At 41.3% G+C, this 18,629-nt stretch overlaps 1 protein-coding gene across 1 annotated transcript in view; it reads left to right on the forward strand.

The window, feature by feature from the left end:
• Nucleotides 1-1,016: 1,016 nt before the first annotated feature.
• Nucleotides 1,017-18,629, forward strand: part of sh3bp4a (SH3-domain binding protein 4a) — a 37,959-nt gene continuing 20,346 nt past the window's right edge. The window contains exons 1-3 of the mRNA XM_038297523.1: nt 1,017-1,284; nt 7,414-7,570; nt 10,107-12,439. Of these exons, the coding sequence (XP_038153451.1) occupies nt 7,450-7,570; nt 10,107-12,439 (2,454 nt within the window). The 5' untranslated portion in view covers nt 1,017-1,284; nt 7,414-7,449. The remainder of the gene's footprint in view (nt 1,285-7,413; nt 7,571-10,106; nt 12,440-18,629) is intronic.

Here is an 18,629-nt window from a genome sequence, read left to right on the forward strand (position 1 = left end):
GCCATGCCATATTTTAATGATTTATTTACTACTTTCTCTATCATGCTGTTATTTCTTCTGTCGTGTTTAAAAATAATATATTATGTGCGATCTAAGTGGCTTGTATGGAAGAGGATTAGGCCCACTGAAAGAGTAAACAAAGGTTAACTGATTTTTAACATTTATTTCAGTTTAATATGGGAAGAAGGTCAGAATCCTGACTTCAAACTTAGAATTCTGACTTTAATCTCAGAACTCTGACTTTTTTTCTCAGAATTCTGACTGAATTCTGACAGCTAACAAACATGTTAGCATCAAGGTTTGGCCATGTCAGAATTATGAGAAAAAAGTCAGAATTCTGCGATTAATGACAGGATTCTGCGAAAAAAGTCAGAATTTTTAGATTAAAGTTAGAATTCTAAGATTAAAATCAGAATTCTTAGAAAAACAGTCAAAATACTGAGATTAAAGTCAGAATTCTGAGAAAAAATTCAGAACTCTGAGATTAAAGTCAGAATTCTGAGAAAAAATTCAGAATTCTGAGATTAAAATCAGAATTCTTAGAAAAAAAACTAAAAATACTGAGATTAAAGTTAGAATTCTGAGAAAAAATCAGAATTCTGAGATTAAAGACAGAATTCTGAGAAAAAATTCAGAATTCTGAGATTAAAATCAGAATTCTTAGAAAAAAACTCAAAATACTGAGATTAAAGTTAGAATTCTGAGAAAAAATCAGAATTCTGAGATTAAAGACAGAATTCTGAGTTTAAAGTCAGAATTCTGAGAAAAAAAAATCAGAATTCTGACTTTTTTCCAACATTAAACTGAAATAATATTTAAAAAATAAACTAACTTTTTATGTTTTTTAGTGGCCCTAATCTCTTCCGTAGGCTAATTTTGACTCATTAGATAAAATTATGAATATTACTAATTAAATGTCATCAATAATGCAATTTCATTTAATACTATGTGTGTACGTGCTGACGCACCTGAGTTGTGGCCCTGCCCCTTTAATGACATCACCCACTCTCCTCCGGCAGAGTGTCTCGTGCAGCAGTTCTTCGTTAGACCGGAGCAGGGATGGCCAGTGTCGGGACGTCTACTCTGTTTTTTCCCCTCAAAAACTTCCTCCATTATAAGTGAAATGTATTAAACTCTTTGTTTTTAGCTCCGTATTTGCTTCCCGCTCTTTCCAGAAAACTAATGAGTCGAGGAGAAGCCGTAAAACAGAGGCAGCGGAGTAGCGGTCCTCCTCCCCGTCAGCTCCCGATACTTTGTGCTGTGAGCGCTTCCAGCGAGCAAGAGGTCAGTTCAAATTATCGCAGAATGTACCTTTTACTGCCTGGTTTTCTAACAGCAGCCTTTTCTGTCCCCAACCGTTATGTTTATTCAGCCCTGCAGTTTGTTTAGATCAATTCGGCTCTACTTCACTGACACATTTCTGTATTCTAATCTGTATAATTAGACATATCTGCTCTGCATTGTCTGAAATGCTGCTTTACATTGAGTTAGAAGTTATAGAGCATAATATTCCTCTTTTACTTTCTTTAAATACTTGTTTTGCTTTGATGGGACGTATATTTTACATAATAACTGCCTAATATCTATAGTAATTATATTTAATTGTATAATGACACATTTGTTGTCAGAAATAGAGGTGCAGGGAATCTGACAGGAATGTCAACAGCACTAAAATGCGTGTGAATATTATTGTTCAGAGCTTCTCTTGTGCCAAGAAGGTCATCTGATAAGCTGAAAATCCTCTGTCTCTGCCACAAGCTTTTTCTTCACCATCTTCCTCCTCGTTTGTCTTTCTCTCTTCATCCCCTGGTTCCTCTTCCTCCTCAGCTCAAGGACTCATTCTTGCTCCTAAATCCTGCAGACAGCTCTTCCTTCATTTCCTTATTTTTCTCCTAACATTTTTCCATCCTGTATTCCCTTTTTCAGTTCTTTCCTCTGGTTCCTACTTCCTCAATAAATGGTGCAGCAACATTTCCAGGTGGAAACTATCAGTTTGTGTAAAGCAAAAATACTTAAAAACAGGAAATGATGCTATAACTTCATCAGATTTAACTAGTTTGAGAAAAAGCTGCTGTAATTTCCTCAGAACTGATCACTTTTAAAGCCTGAAAGATATTTTTGGGCTATATGAATGACAACAGCAGCTGTAATAGGCTAATGGGATGAAGCCAGTTTATAACTTATGGCTTTATTGTTTCTGCAAAAAATATACATTCACAGCTTAGTTATTCTTCTGACCTAAATCTAAATGTGAGATCAGTTTCCCGTATATTAATATGCATAAGGAAATGTATTCAAGGTTATTATTTTTTATTTTTTTTGCTTTGCATCTTGGTTCTCTAAATCTCCACAACACGAGATGAAGAGAAAGTTTTCCAAGCTGTTTAAAAACTAAAACTCTTGCAAATATGAGACATAAATCGATTAGTCAGCTTTTCTACTGCTCTCATAGTCGTTTTAAAACACAGTCCTTCCTGCAAAGAAAAGGGCTTTGGATCAATTTTCCCCTCAAAATCCGGATAGCACCATCATTTATGAGTCATAGCGATGGGAATCGAAAAAACCGGTTCCTGTCCATAACCGGTTCCATGTGTTCCGATTCCATGGCACCGTTTGGCAGCTCGCTTAACGATTCTCTTAACGATTCCAAGCAGCACCAGAGCCTAACGCTGGGTGGCATGACTTACGTCACACTTTTTACGCAAGTTTAGCACATGACATTCAGTAAGCACTTACGATGTGACCAGGCGTCAGTCTAGAAAAGCAAAACAAAAGCGCTCAAAGCCATCGAAAGATTGGCTTCATTTTAAGGAAGAGAAAGATGGCAACAAAGTGCAAAGTGGCAATTACATCAGCGGGAGGAAATACATCCACTCAACATGGCATACTTTTTAACGAATGCCGTGTTTTTGATGCTTCCGGACAGAGCTAAAGTTACGACCAGCATGGAAGGCAACTCTGCTGATAAGTAGCTAGTTTTAAATCACTGGATGTGCTTAATGTGGTTCCTAGTAAATCAGATGCCATTTCTGGAAATAAACCAGTTTCCTACCTCTCTCTGGGGTTATTAAACATGCTACGAAATTGCTCCGCAGTTCAGAGAGCAAGAGAAAGGTGACTCTTATTTAAATCAGGGGGAGATGAGTTTATTTATTTTTATTTATTTAAATTTGTACAGTAATGCTTTTTCATGAAACAGATGCCTTCTCCATTACATTTAGATGACTATGACGAGACGGGTAGCCAGGCTGGCTCAGAGGCTTCAGCTTCTTTGTTTCACAGAATCGATAAGAGAATCGGAATGGTGAAAATTTTATAGATTTCCAGCCCTAATGAGCCATGTAGGGTTTTTAACAGAGGAAGACAACCATTATTTGCTGTAAAAAAAACAACTTTTCCTCTTCGCAGAAAAAACCTTTCTAAGGGGAATATTTGGAACAAATGAGTTTGCTGCTTATGAGTGAGCACTCCTACTTTATTTAAAGATTTATAATGAGGATGGGGGCCTCTCTTCACCTACCATAAACCGCCTCTATCACCTATTAGCGGTTTTATAGGACCTCCATTAACTTTAATTTAATTAGATCTTTTATGGTTGATATAGTTGTGCTGATATCCTGGTTGGCTCCAGTTCTTAGAGCGGATCATGCTGCTATGAAACCAATCCTTTAAATGGACCCTGGAACCTGACCCTGAAGACAAAACAAGAGCTCAAACCCCAACACAAAAGGTTTTGCAAATGTCTCCTGGAGCTACGAGGCGTAGTGAGGAGGTGTAGGTGTACAACAACATTTAAAAACAATCAGCGGCAGAAAACCCATGAGAAAGATTTCTTTTTTTAGCTTTTTTAGATATTGATCAACACCGTAAGGGTATTTGAATAGTTCTCTGTGAAACAGAAGATGTGAATTTTATTACCTTTAGTGTTTTAGCAGAAAAAATAAACTATATGATATTTATTGATATGTAAGAGCTAGGTTTTAGAAATGTTTAAAATAAAATTAACATCAGTTTCTAGCTGCAGACTTTGTTTTGTGCTCCTTATAACATCTATAACTTCTAGGAGTGGAACACTGGTTGTGTTGTATATTTGTTTGGATATAAGGAACTTTGAGCTTTCAAACTCAAATTATATTGAATTGAAAGAGATATTCTGCTTATTAACAGAGATATCTGTTGATGTGCCTCATTTTCAGCAGCTAAGATGTTAAAAAACAACAACTTTTCCTTCAGTTTCCGGCTTCTAGAAGCGGTTCTTGTAATAACAGTCACTCAGGGACTAGGGGCAGCCGTCTCGCGGTTAATTAAACTCTCTGACATGCTCACCGCTCCTCGGATCTCCCAGCCTGACTTAAAATAAGTTCATAACACACATCTCGGATTTGAGCCCAATCCCTTGTTTGCATTTCTGCCCAGTGTCGAACACACAAGCTGGAAACCTCCCGGCTGTTCGTCGTGGAAAACTAAAGGAATCTGTTTCTGCTTGGCGTCTGCAGATTAAACAAAACAAGCAGGAGTTTCAGCTTTTTCCAGGGAGCTAATTTTGCTATTGATCCGACCCATTGAACAGCAGATTACGGTTCCTCCGTCATGTTATTGATGAACCTCCCGTTCACCTCGTCCTCTATTTATCTTTGACCACTTTAGACGACATCTCTGTCTGAGTTTTGCTCATTGATCACACCTCAATGACGCTCATCTTCTCCTCAGAGGGAGGCTGCAGGACGAGGACCGGTTCGCTTCCCTGGATTTCTCCTTAGGAGGAAATCAATCCATACTTATGGAGGACAAAGTCAAAGAGACAGGAAACAATTTAGATTTAGATAAAACCCAGTTCAGTCAAGAGTTAATCGGGTTGGTGTGGATTTATGAGCAGAGGACAGGAGGACGAAACCAAAATACCTAAAACTGCAGAGGAGGATGTTTGCAGATTTAGATGAGGATAAAGGATATCATTAAGATTCCTCATTATCAGTCCTCATACTGAAGAAAATCCAAGAATCAGTTTCGGTAAAAATGCGTTTGATTAATAGGAGCAGATCTATTCAGTCTATTTCTATAATAGATTTAAACTCTGGACGTCTGAATTTCTATACATATTTATATATCTGTATATATAAGGGCTGAATCAGTAATCAGATTAATAGTGATTGATCGATTAGTAAAAAAAAGTTGTAAAAAAAAGTATGTAAACAAAGATTAAAAAAGAACATTGTCTTTTGTCACTATGCTCTATCCATAACACCTTAAGTGGAAAAGTTTGAGTTTTAACTGGTAAAAAATCTCCTTTAAGGAACCTTTGGTTATCCGATTATCTATTAATCAATTAATCAAAAACATAATGAACAGATTAATATGTATGTATATATATATATATATATATATATATATATATATATATATATATATATATATATATATATATATATATATATATATATATATATATACATATATATATGTATATGTATACATATATATATATATATACGTGTGTTTTTCCTTTAAGTAGACACGAATTGACATTCACCCTTAGGGATCAGCTGTAAGGGAAAAAATAGCTTCCCAAAGGTTCCCAAACTGAATGTGAATTACCTGGCACTGAGGGGAATGGGCATTTTTTCTTGCTGTGGATGTAATACAAAGAATTTGTTGCATAATTGCGACAATGACAGTCAAGGGGGTTAGGTGAGGTTAAAAATCTCTTTAACAGAAGGAAAGTTTGCCCGTTTATGGGCATCCGTCTTTTATTAAATGGATACAGTCAGTTTGAGCATTTAGACTTTTGTTTTCAGGATGGAGTTTGACCTTTTAAAATATTCTATTGATTTTATGACTTCCTTTTCTGACCTTATACTAACCTTTTGTGATTTACCTGTGTACATTAGTAGAGTTTATGATAGCCATTTAAAAAATCATCAGTAAAGATGATAACATTGAAGCAAACAGAGCTCTATTGTGGGAAAAATATCAGGACCTACAGATATCCAGATTAACGTGTCGGATTAGTAGTGGAAAAAAAGGGGATGGATGCATCACCTAAACGACAGGATGAATTTTTATACCGAACCAGAATGTATTGTGGATGTTTTTCCTGTTTTCTGTCTGGACAGATCCAGATCTCGCCTCTTCAGTCCTGGGAATAATGACTCATCAGAGTGAGGATGGATTAACTCTGTAACCTAATCTAGATTAAGTCAAAGATGATCGACAGGAGACACTATACAGTATTTTTTTGGCCAAACAAACTTCTTGGAACGTAATTTATAAATATTTAAACTGCCTTTTAAATGTTGATATTGGGACTGACGGGCGATTGTGCGTTTTTTATGTTTTCCCCATCAGGTTTATTCTTTCTTGTTGCATTTAAACTCTGGCTCTTCTTCAGCATCTATAGAAAGAGGCAGCAGTTTAAACTTCAGGTAAAACCTGCTGCAGCTGACGTTCATTAAGCAGATTAAGTTCAGAAACATGACAGCCCGTCCTCTGAGTAAAACATTAGTGCTTAAATGTAAAGAGCTTATAAATGCATTTATTGGGGACTGACTTCTAAAACCCTCTAAAGCCTGGAGCTGCATTGTGAGTTAGAGGTTGGCTCGTTTTAATGGCTAAACTCCCTCCTGATAAATAAAATAATGAGATCTAAGTGGCGCCCTGACACTCTCTGCCTGAAGGTTCATACTTTCTAACTCACGGATTGCTGCTCTGAATACTAACTGTGACGCTTTATTTTATGAAAACAAACACCTGTGTGAGCATTAGAGCCCTCCTCTAATGAGCATAATCAGTTGAAGGCTTTTTCACAGCAGCTCCTGCAGCCTGTGTCACTTAAATCAAATTAAAACGCCGTCATTAGTGTGCAAATACACAACTGTCCCCACTGTTTATGCTCGCCGCACCCTGCAGGACTAATGAAGGCACTTGGGAAGTTTTGCATCCAAACAATTTTCTTGCTGCGTTTCTAATGAGATTAGAGTCCTGCTCTGATTTGGGGTTTCAGTGGAGTCAAGAAGTTGTTGTCTGCTTTAGTGCCATCATGAGGGAAAACAAACAGTTTTAAAAGATGAAATTGTTTACGATGGCGACTAAAACAACGTTTGTCTCTGGGTTCCTTTAAAAGTCTGTGAATAAATGCGCATCAGGCAGGATTTTTCAGACTGCACTGTTTCACAGTATAAATCTCCTCTGGTTGCTTTTCTGTGGCTCTTTCCTGCAGCTCTGCTGCTACTTTCATTGATTCAGAAAAACGCTAATTTCTCTCCTAACATCATTTCCCGGTGCCGCAGCTCCGACCTTTAGCTTGGTTGCCGATCTAGAAAATTAGCAGCAGGCTTTGGAAGTTGTTTTAGTTTTGCTTGAGTGCACATGTGAGCCTCCATGCTGAAATCCTTTGTGTGTTTGTATCCCGTCCAGACTAAAAAGCTGCCAATGACTTCATGAGCGGCGGCCATGGCAGCCCATCGAATCGTTCGAGTGAACAACAATCACATCCTCCCTCGCTGTAAGTCTGAGGGGACGCTCATCGACCTAAGTGAAGGCACAGCTGGGGCCAGCTTAAATGATGTGAAAGGTCAGTGTCTCATTCCACCACAGTTATAATCTCAGGTATAGACAGATTCAGATGAGCTCCGGAAAATTTAGTTATCCGGATCTGGAAATGTGTGGAAGAGAATACTGCTTATCATAGTAGAAGTGTCATATAACCATCTGCCAAAAAACCTCAATGTGAGTTTTAGTATTTACTGTTTTATTACAAAAGTAAAGAACTTATAATACGTTCACACCTAAAGCAGCAGAGGCAGCAGGAGCAGCTAGTTTACATGCAAAGTCTGTGGTTGACGGGCATCAAGGTGCAGCAAAACCTCCCGACAAGCATCTGACGAGCTCGATGCGCTTCAGAAGCAGGAGATGCTGGATTTAGAAAAATTGAACTTTTCCTGCCTGACATGCCACATCAACCAATCAGAGAAGCTGATCTGGGAGCTGGCAGGGAGGCGGACAAAGGGCTGCTCATGCAGATAGCTGTGATCACTCCTCTAAAATGTTGAGTTTAACGTTTATTAAAGTACCTGCCGGTAAAATATGTTTGCTTTTATTATTCTGGTGCAATTTGGATTACTTACATGAAAAAAGACCACTAGCGGTAAACCGTGTGGAGGCGACCAGGCCAAAGGCTACTGTTGAACTGGGTTCCTAGTGACACCGCCGGTGTACGGGGGTCTGAGCGGTTCCAACAGACACAATATTTAAAGGCAGAATGGTAATCTGCAGGAACTGACTGCACAGGTGAAGTTTTCAGGTGGACTTTCTCACTTCAAAATAGATTCAAACTACTTTTTACCCACTGATCAGAACAAATATAGCTGCGATTGTTACAGGTAAAGAAAGGATAGGTAGCTCCGCCCAACGCGCATCAGACCCACTTGTCCACCGCACAGCTAGAGCAGCAAAGACCCTTCAGCCGCACGTCAGAACTAAACTTGTACAAGCATAAAAAATTAAGCAATGCGTGTTTTGCTGCCTCTGCAAAATTTCATCTGGAATAGCTATTCTTCTACATGGGAATAGTTCTGCCCTCTTGGTAACTGTTCCAGATTACCCCCAAAAACTTTACAGAGCATAAAAAAATTATTTGTTTTTTGACTTAAACCCAATGCTAAGGAGGATCGACAACAGCAGTGACCTCAGAGAAGGAAGCGTTTCTCTATTTCAATCGAGGACGGTTTATAAGGCTGCTAGTAAACTATATGAATTCCATCATTCAGAGACAAGTTTATTCACAGGTAGACAATATTTAAAACATGTAGAGATCCTTCTAGGAATGGACATCTCTGCAGGAACACTCCAAGGTCAGACAAGAAAATGCTTAGATAAATGATAAAAAAAATGATAGTGTGCTTTGTTAAATTATCATTACGTGATAATTTAACAAACAAGTACAGCTTGTTAAAGACAAGGAGAAAATGTTTTCTCTTTAAAACAGAACAGGTACTTTTGGTCCTGAATGAAGAACAAGGCTTGTAGAAAAATGTTTCTGTGGGTAAAATCCTCAGCTCCTAGTTTAGAGAAAATCAAACACAGCAAATCAGGAAAACCACGCCGATTCAGCACGGAGGAGGGGAGCCGATCATAGGGCCTGTTTTACTGCCACCTCCCCTTATAAACTCCTCTTTATAGCATACTATTCTAGAATCCAACAACTGTCAAAAGAAAAGCTAAAAATTCTAGAATTTGCTGAAAAAAGCCCAACCTTATCCTTAACCTGAGACGTTTTGATGGGATTTAAAGTTCACAAACAAAAAAACACATAAAATTATATAAAGGCCCAGTATGTCAGCCTGTGATAAATGCTGCAATGCTGTAATATATATTGAAATATTGGGAATGTCTTTAAAGGTCATATCACCCTTATTCAATAAAACAGAATTGCATTAAATATATGTATTGAATTAGTGTCGACCTGTGCTGCAAACCTTAATGAACCTTAATCAAGATCAAAGAGAAGAATCCTCCTAAACGATACGTGAAGCAGACGTATGATTACTGAAGGTTAGTGCTGGCTCTAAAATCTGTGAAGTTAGAGGTCAACTTACAGCTTCTGCATTTTAGCTCAGACAAACAATAAACGTGAATCTGTTTTTTGTTTGGTTCAATCAGCTTTAGATATAAATACCTAAAAAATTTATCATTGTGTTCTGATAATTAACATTAAGGCAGGGAAAGTTAAATTATATCGCACATTTTAGGAGCAAGAGAAATTAAATTGCAAAAGGAAAACACACAGGGAGAGGTACTTTGTTCGATAATTGAAGAAGAATGAAATGATCAATAATAAAAGAAAAGAAAATTGGACTTTAAACTCAAATTGAAATGTTTAGACAGCACAGCCCAAGGCTACTTTAAACAACTAAGTTTTTATTCTGGATTTAAAGCAGATTTCTGTGGAAACTGAGAAAAACTTCTGTTTGAGCCAATTTTTTGCCGCCTCATTGGTTTAACTTGTCTGTTATTTTACAGTTTGATGACGATCTGAGGCCTGTTTACTGCTAATAAGACAGACCTGAGCAGAGACTGAACAAACATGGCTGTGCTCTCCTTTCTTCCAGTGCCTTCTCCCAGTGCCTTAAAGCTCGACACTCAAGACTCGCTTGGAGCTGCGCAGGAAGTGGTCGCTATTAAGGATTACTGCCCAAGCAGCTTCACCACGCTGAAGTTCTCCAAAGGTGATCGCCTCTTTGTGCTGGACACGTCAGGCGGAGAGTGGTGGTACGCCCACAACAACACAGAGATGGGATACATTCCGGCCGCTTACGTCACACCGGTCAACTTCAGGAACTCTTCGCTGAGCGACAGCGGGATGATCGACAGCCTCGGGGAAGGATATGAGGATGGGGGGAAGGAGTTTGGAGGTCTTGGGGAGTGGATGGGGATGAGCCTGAAGCCCTCCACCAATTACAACACTACTCCCTTCTCTGTCAACCCTTTTATCTGTCCCCTAAACCAAAACTCTAAAGACGTCAGTGCCAGGAACTCTGCCGATATGATTTACTTGGACTCTCTGGCATCGCCGTCGTCCTGTTCTAACAGTTTTACGTTTGTGAGCAATGGGTTTAACGACATCAGCTCAACCAACCCGAACCAGGAGGCCACTCCCAACTTCCAGAGAGAAAATCCTTCGTTTAAGAGCAAACGTTCCCACAGTTTATCGGAGCTGTCCGTCCTGCAGGCACAGTCTAATCCAACGCTACCTTCATCTGGGTTCTTCACAGGCCTGACAGCTCCGCTACCAGAACAGTTCCAGAGCAGAGAGGACTTCAGGACTGCCTGGTTGAACCACAGGAAGCTAGCTCGGTCCTGCCATGACCTCGACTCTTTGGGTCAGAGTCCAGGATGGGGTCAGACCCAACCAGTGGAGACCAACATCGTTTGTCGGCTGGACTACAACGGAGGAGTTGTTCAGCTCCCTGACACCCACATCAGCGTACACATTCCTGAGGGACACGTCAGTCATGGAGACTTCCAGCAGATCTCCATGAAAGCCTTACTGGACCCCCCTCTAGAGCTGAACACCAACCAGTGCTCCACTGTAAGTCCCGTGGTGGAGATCAAGCTCAGCAACATGGAGACTAAGTCGTTCCTGACCCTGGAGATAAAAATATCAGTAGCGGTGAAGAAGGAGAGCTGTCACGCTGCCGATGTGCTTTGTGTGCGCAGCGATTGCAAAGAAGGGCCTTACACCCCGATACCCAATGCCTACGTCTACAAAGACACCGTCCAGGTTCAGCTGGACAACCTGGAGCCCTGCATGTACGTGGCGGTCGTGGTTCAGTCCCAGTACGTCAGCCACAATACGACTGTCTGGGACCACATGCAGAGAAAGGTCACTCTGGGTCTTTATGGACCCAAACACATCCACCCTTCCTTTAAGACAGTCGTAGCCATGTTTGGGCATGACTGTGCCCCCAAAACCTTGCTGGTGAATGACGTAACATGGCAGGCGGGCTCCACTCCGCCGGTGGCGCTCCAGCTATGGGGGAAGCATCAGTTTGTGCTGGCTTTCCCTCAGGACCTGAAGATCGGGCTGTATTCCAACATGTCCAGCTACCAGGTGAAGGCCAGCGAAGGAGCCGGGATCATTCGGGGATTTCAGGTAAAGCTGGGAAAGGTCAGCAGGCTGCTCTTCATGATCACCTCGAACAACCCCAGCGATATCTCTGACTTTACTCTCAGGGTCCAGGTTAAGGACGCTCTAGACTGCATCCTGACCCAGTTCTGTGTCCAGACTCCACAGCCTCCACCGAAAACAGCAGCGAGGATTGCAGGCCAGCGGCGGTTCCTTAAAAAGAGAGAGGTGGATAAAATTGTACTGTCGCCTTTAGCCGTCACGTCAAAACACCCCAAGTTTCAGGATCGGTGCATCACTAACCTGAAGTTTGGTAAACTGATTAAAACGGTGATCAGGCAGCATAAGAACACATATCTGCTGGAGTACAAGAAGGGGGATGTTATCGCCTTACTCAGCGAGGAGAAGATCAAACTACGGGGGCAGCTGCGTACCAAAGAGTGGTACATTGGATACTACCAGGGAAAGCTGGGGCTGGTTCACGCCAAGAACCTTTTAGTCCTCGGTAAGGTCAAGCCTATATACTGGTGCGGACCAGACCTCACCACCACAGCGCTGTTGGATCAGATACTGAAGCCTTGCAAGTTTCTGACCTACATCTACGCCACGGTGAGGACGGTTCTGATGGAGAATGTGGGCAGCTGGAGGGCGTTTGCAGATGCTCTGGGATACGGAAACCTGCCGCTGAATTATTTCTGTAGGACCGAACTGGACAACGAGCCGGAGAAAGTGGCGTCGGTTCTGGAGAAGCTGAAAGAGGAAGGCACTAACATGGAGAACAAGGATAGGAAGTCCTTCCAACGAGAACTCATGATGGTAAGATCAGTTCAATATATTAGATATTTTATTTCGTTTTAAAGTGTAAAGATATCTCAAACTTTATATTTTGCTTAAAGTTGTAGGAAAGCGGCTGTTCCAACGGCTGCATTTCCGAATTCTCCCCAGTGGTGCACGACTTTACACGAGTGAATAAAGTGAATGTGATTGGTTGTTTATTAAGGGTTGCGGGATTATTGTGGCGGAAGGTTCGCAAGCAAGTTTGATTGTAGCCGGTGTCTCAGAAGCATCTTGCTAACTAGTTAGCAACTTAGTGGTAATAGGTTCCCAATGGGAAATTACATTGGGACCAAGTAGCACTTAGCAACGACACTGTCAAGGAATGCCATGGACAGCGGAAACATGCAAGAGGAGGAGAGTTTAGTGGCGGAGGTCGTGGATGAGTCTCCCCAGTCATCCATTTTTTATTTAAAGGAGGAAAGCGGGGACGAAGATGTTGTGGAAGAGGACGCCAGGGCGGCAGAAGCTTGGTTTGGTGTAGAACGCTTACAGCCGTACATGTTTGAGCCTGTGACAAAGTGGGTGAGAACACCATTTGTCTCAGTTTATACATTTATTTTGTTTGCTTGATTTAACCATCTCTTTATTCTGTAGTTTGCATTCATTTACTATCCCGGGTTTGTTTATGTTTGCATTTTTACAGATAATTTAGTAAACATCTTGGTTTAAATCAGGTGATAACTTTTCAAGGTTTTGTTTGATTATGTAACTTTAGTTTTATTTTGGTGAACTTACCTTACCTGTCTTTCAGGAGGAAGTGTGACCTCACTTCCTGCAATTAAAGACTCCTGTGTAGAGCTGTGGTCACAGGAAGATACCAGAGGAAGAGGGGGGGATGAAAATCCTTTTACATTTTGTTAACTATTTAAAATCCTTGCCAATGTTACATTTAGATGTAAATATTTGTATGGTGTTTATTCAGTACATTTTGCTTAAAATTATAGTATGTAACAACAGCTAGGTAGAGGGTAAATGGAGCAGCCACATTTGTTAATGGAAGAGTCCATTGGAGGCCATTTTGTGTTTCAGACCAAACAGGTATAAGACAGAGCTGTTTGAGGTTCAGAAGGGAGAGGAACCAGGTCAGTGTAGCTGGGTGCACTTGACATTATTTATGGTTGATTTAAGTTCAGTTAATGTTCTGTTGAGCCATGTTAAACCTCTGAGTTATTTTTTTGGGAAATTTCTTTTGTAAATACTTTTTTTTGCACCCTTGTTTTGCAATGTAAATAAACCACCTGCTACATTGGACATCTGCCTACTGCCTTCTTCAGCCACTTGGCCAGGCTATCTCACATTTGGTGGCAGCGGTGACTCCCAGGCCAATTAAGAGGCAGTGAAGATGTCAACCCGGTCAAAGAGGGGCTTGGTTCCAGAAGGTGAAGCTGGAGAATTTGAAGAAGCCAGTGACCAACAAGGGGCAGTAAGTGGCTATGATACCGGACAAGAAAATGTGGCTGAACTGACAAGGCTTTTGCAATCCTTGATGCAACAACAGGCTGAACGTGATGTCAGATTGGAACAAGATTATCAGCGGCAGGAAGACAGATTGAGGCAAATCCGGCATCAGTTTTCCCAGCTTCAACAGCAGGTGCATCAGGAGAAGATGGACAATCAGCAACTACGGGTGGTTCTAGCTTCTACCTCTGCTCAGTCAGGAGGACCTACTCCAGAACCACCTTCCCTTTCACAGGATGTACACCTACCTGACTCTGGACCAGCACATCAACCCAGTGGGATTCAGCATTCAAACCTGGTGAGACATTCTACCTGGAAAGGGCCAAAAATGCATCCCTACAATGAAGGTGAGGACATTGAACATTATCTAACCACCTTTGAAAGAATTGCACATGCCTGCCAGTGGCCTCAGGATGAGTGGGCCCTTCACCTAGCACCACTGCTAACTGGTAAAGCTCGTTCGGCATATGTAGCCATGGATATTGATGACACTATGGACTATGCAAAAGTGAAGTGTGCTGTTTTGCAGAAGTTTGAAATAAGTGAGGACACCTATCGAAGGAGGTTTCGTTCCTGTACCATTGGAGAAGGAGAAACCCCAAAGGAACTGCAGGTCCGGCTCAAGGACTGGTACATCAAATGGATGAAGCCTGAAACAAAGACAAAGGAACAAATCGGAGATGCCATCATCTTGGAACAGTTTCTTGAGGTACTGAATCCTGATGTTCGGACGTGGATTAGAGAGCACAATCCAAAGACTTCCAAGGAAGCAGCAGAACTGGCTGAAGCCTTCTTGTCAGCACGTCGACCATCGAAAGACTTCATTAAAGCTAAGTCACTTTCGTACTTTCCTTCAAACAAATCATCTGGTGGCACTGACTTTGGACTGAAGCATCCAAGACAGAACTGGAATAACTCAGATCCTGTCAGATCTGAGAACAGAAGTAAAATAAATAAAGCTTGCCATTTCTGTGGCCAAGTAGGTCATTTTAAAGCACAATGTACTAAAAGATCTGCTAGTAAAAATTACATGTGTGCAGCTTTAAAAAATCATCTCAGTAAGGACAATAGAAGTATAGTTGATTTTCAGCAACATGAACCTTCTGTAGGAGTGCTTATTGAGGATAAACCCTGTGTAGCTTTGCTAGATTCAGGAAGTAATCGCACTCTGGTTAGACAGGACAGTCTTCCAAGGGATGTAATATTTTCTGGAGCAATAGTTGATGTTTGTTGTATCCATGGTGACAATGTAGCTTATCCTATTGCTGAGGTTTCAATTGAAGTTGAAGGTCAGAGTTACACCCTTTCAGTGGGAGTACTGCAAACACTGCCATATCAAGTGGTGTTGGGTCGTGATCTCCCAATACTGACAGAGCTAATAACCAGGCATTCCTGTCGGGCCGAAGTTAGTGAGAGTTTGCTAGCTATCACGAGGTCAAAGTCTGAGAAGCGACAGGATAATTCTTCCGGTTGGGATGAGTTACCTTTTGCAAAGGAGGATGTTCCATTGAGTGAGGTTAGCGTTAGCAAAAACGTGAGAAAGACCAAAAGGGTGAGAAGACGTGAAAAGGTCAGAGGAACAAAAATAGCCGGGCACAATTTAGAACCTTTGAATTCTGAAGGTCTTCCCAGTGCTAGTGATGTTGCTAAGCTACAGAAAGAAGATCCAACTCTTAAACCTTTGTTTGCTAAATGTGTTCATGAGTCAACTCTAGTTAAGGGCAGAGAGGAAGTATTTATGGTTAAGGGGGATCTGTTGTATCGCCGCAGCAGGATTGGTGACCAGTTGGTGATCCCACAGAGTTTGAGACCCACTATTTTGAAAATGAGTCATTCTATTCCCTGGGCAGGACATTTGGGGCAATCTAAGACATTTTCTAGAATGGTTCCCAAGTTTTACTGGCCCCAGCAGTTCACTGACACAGTAAAATACTGTAAAGCTTGCCCTCAGTGTCAACTAACAGCTCCAGACAGAAAATCTGATAGGGCTCCACTAGTTAGCATGCCTATCATTGATACACCATTTTCACGCATTGCTATGGACATAGTTGGACCTTTAGAACGGAGTAAGGCAGGTTATAGGTATATACTTGTGGTCTGTGACTATGCCACAAGATATCCTGAAGCATTTCCCCTGAGGAAAATAAAGGCTCGTCAGATTGTAAACTGCCTTATACAGTTGTTCTCTAGAGTGGGAATCCCTAAAGAAATCATCACAGATCAGGGCACCAACTTCACTTCAAAGCTGCTTAAAGAGGTCTACAGTCTGCTGGGAATTCAAGGTGTAAAGACCAGTCCCTATCATCCACAAACAGACGGTCTTGTGGAGAGATTCAACAAGACCTTAAAATCAATGCTCAGGAAGTTTGTGAATGATACAGGGTCAGATTGGGATCAATGGCTTCCATTTCTTCTATTTGCCTACAGAGAGGTTCCACAAGCGTCTACTGGGTTTTCACCATTCCAACTGCTTTATGGACATCCAGTCAGAGGTCCAATGGATGTTTTGAGAGAAGCTTGGGAAGGATCTAGGTCAGAAAAGATGTGCACTGAGCGCTCATATGTTCTTAAAATGAGGGACAGGTTGGAGAAATTTCAAGAACTTGCCAACACTAATCTGGCTCATGCACAACAACAACAGAAGCGGAGGCACGATAGAGCTTCAAGAAGAAGAGTTTTTAGTGAAGGCCAAAAAGTTCTTCTTCTGTTGCCAACTTCAGAGAGCAGTCTTCTTGCAAAGTGGCAAGGACCATATCAAATCACAAAGAAGACAGGCCCAGTCACATATGAGCTTTATCTCCCGGACCGTCGGAAGACCCATCAAGGTTTTCACGTAAATCTGTTAAAAGAATGGACTGATCAGCCAGAGGCTGCAACTTCTATGTGGGCACGCACAGTTGTGGATGAGGATGAACCTCAGGAGCAGTACTTTCCTACTTCAACTGTCAAATCTGTACTACCAGACCTTCATCATTTGTCATCAGAAAGACGTCATGAGGTGCAGCTTCTTATGACAGAGGAACTCTTCAGTCTGAAGCCAGGTCGTACACACCTCATTGAACACAAGATCACACTGCATTCACCAGATCAACGGCCAATCAGAGATACCACTTGCAGGATTCCAGCTAAGCTACTGCCTGAGCTTAAGACTGAGCTCGAAGAAATGCTGGCTGCAGGGATCATCGAGGCTTCGTACAGTGAGTGGTGTAGTCCAGTGGTTCTTGTTCCGAAGAAAGATGATTCTAAACTTAGATTTTGTGTGAACTTTTCTAAGTTAAATTCTGTATCCGCTTTTGATCCTTATCCAATGCCGAGGGTTGATGAACTGAGTGATCGCTTGGGACATGCTAACTTTCTGACAACCCTTGACCTCTGTAAAGGATATTGGCAGGTGCCATTGACGGAATCATCAAAGGACTTCACAACATTCAGAGTACCGAGTGGATTGTTCCGGTTCACTGTGATGCCTTTTGGTTTGCATGGAGCGCCAGCAACATTCCAAAGGTTAGTGGATCAGGTTTTAAGAGGTGCAGAACAGTACGCGGCTGCATACATTGATGACATTGTTATCTTCAGTCGAACATGGGAGGATCATCTGAAGCATCTTCAAGATGTGTTTCAACGCATCAAAAATGCAGGGCTTGTCATAAACGGCAAGAAATGTAACATCTCCAAACCTGAGGTGCAGTACCTAGGGTATCTGATTGGAGGTGGTAGTATCCGCCCTCAGATTGGAAAAGTGGAGGCAGTTGCTGCAGCACCCTTACCGAACACCAAGAAAAGACTGAGATCCTTCTTGGGATTAGTGGGTTGGTACCGTAGACTGATTCCCAACTTTTCTTCTAGGGCTGCTGTGCTAACAGACATGACAAGAAATTCTAGTCCTACAAAGCTAAAGTGGTCTGAAGAAACTGAGAATGCCTTTAATGATTTGAAAAATTGTCTGATTCAGAAACCTGTTTTGCAATGTCCAGATTTTGATCTACCCTTTACAGTACAGACCGATGCCTCTGATGTGGGTTTAGGAGCGGTCTTACTGCAAGGAGTGGAAGGACAGCAGTTGCCAGTTCAGTACATCACCCGCAAACTTTTTCCAAGGGAGATGAGGTACTCAACTCTTGAAAAGGAAGCTTTGGCAGTTAAATGGGCCTTAGACACACTGAGATATTATCTAATTGGAAAAGAATTTGTTCTTGAAACTGATCATCGGGCTTTACAATGGATCCACAACATGAAAGACACTAATGCAAGGATAACAAGATGGTATTTGTCCCTTCAGCCTTTTCGTTTTCAGGTCCAGTATCGACCAGGAAATAAGAATGTTATTGCAGACTTCCTGTCCCGTTACTCAGAGGAATAACGGCCTTAAGGGGGGGGGAGTGTGACAAAGTGGGTGAGAACACCATTTGTCTCAGTTTATACATTTATTTTGTTTGCTTGATTTAACCATCTCTTTATTCTGTAGTTTGCATTCATTTACTATCCCGGGTTTGTTTATGTTTGCATTTTTACAGATAATTTAGTAAACATCTTGGTTTAAATCAGGTGATAACTTTTCAAGGTTTTGTTTGATTATGTAACTTTAGTTTTATTTTGGTGAACTTACCTTACCTGTCTTTCAGGAGGAAGTGTGACCTCACTTCCTGCAATTAAAGACTCCTGTGTAGAGCTGTGGTCACAGGAAGATACCAGAGGAAGAGGGGGGGATGAA

This window comes from Cyprinodon tularosa, unplaced genomic scaffold (genome assembly GCF_016077235.1).
Source record: "Cyprinodon tularosa strain WSP-4 unplaced genomic scaffold, ASM1607723v1 ctg39, whole genome shotgun sequence".
Taxonomy (NCBI): Eukaryota; Metazoa; Chordata; class Actinopteri; order Cyprinodontiformes; family Cyprinodontidae; genus Cyprinodon; species Cyprinodon tularosa.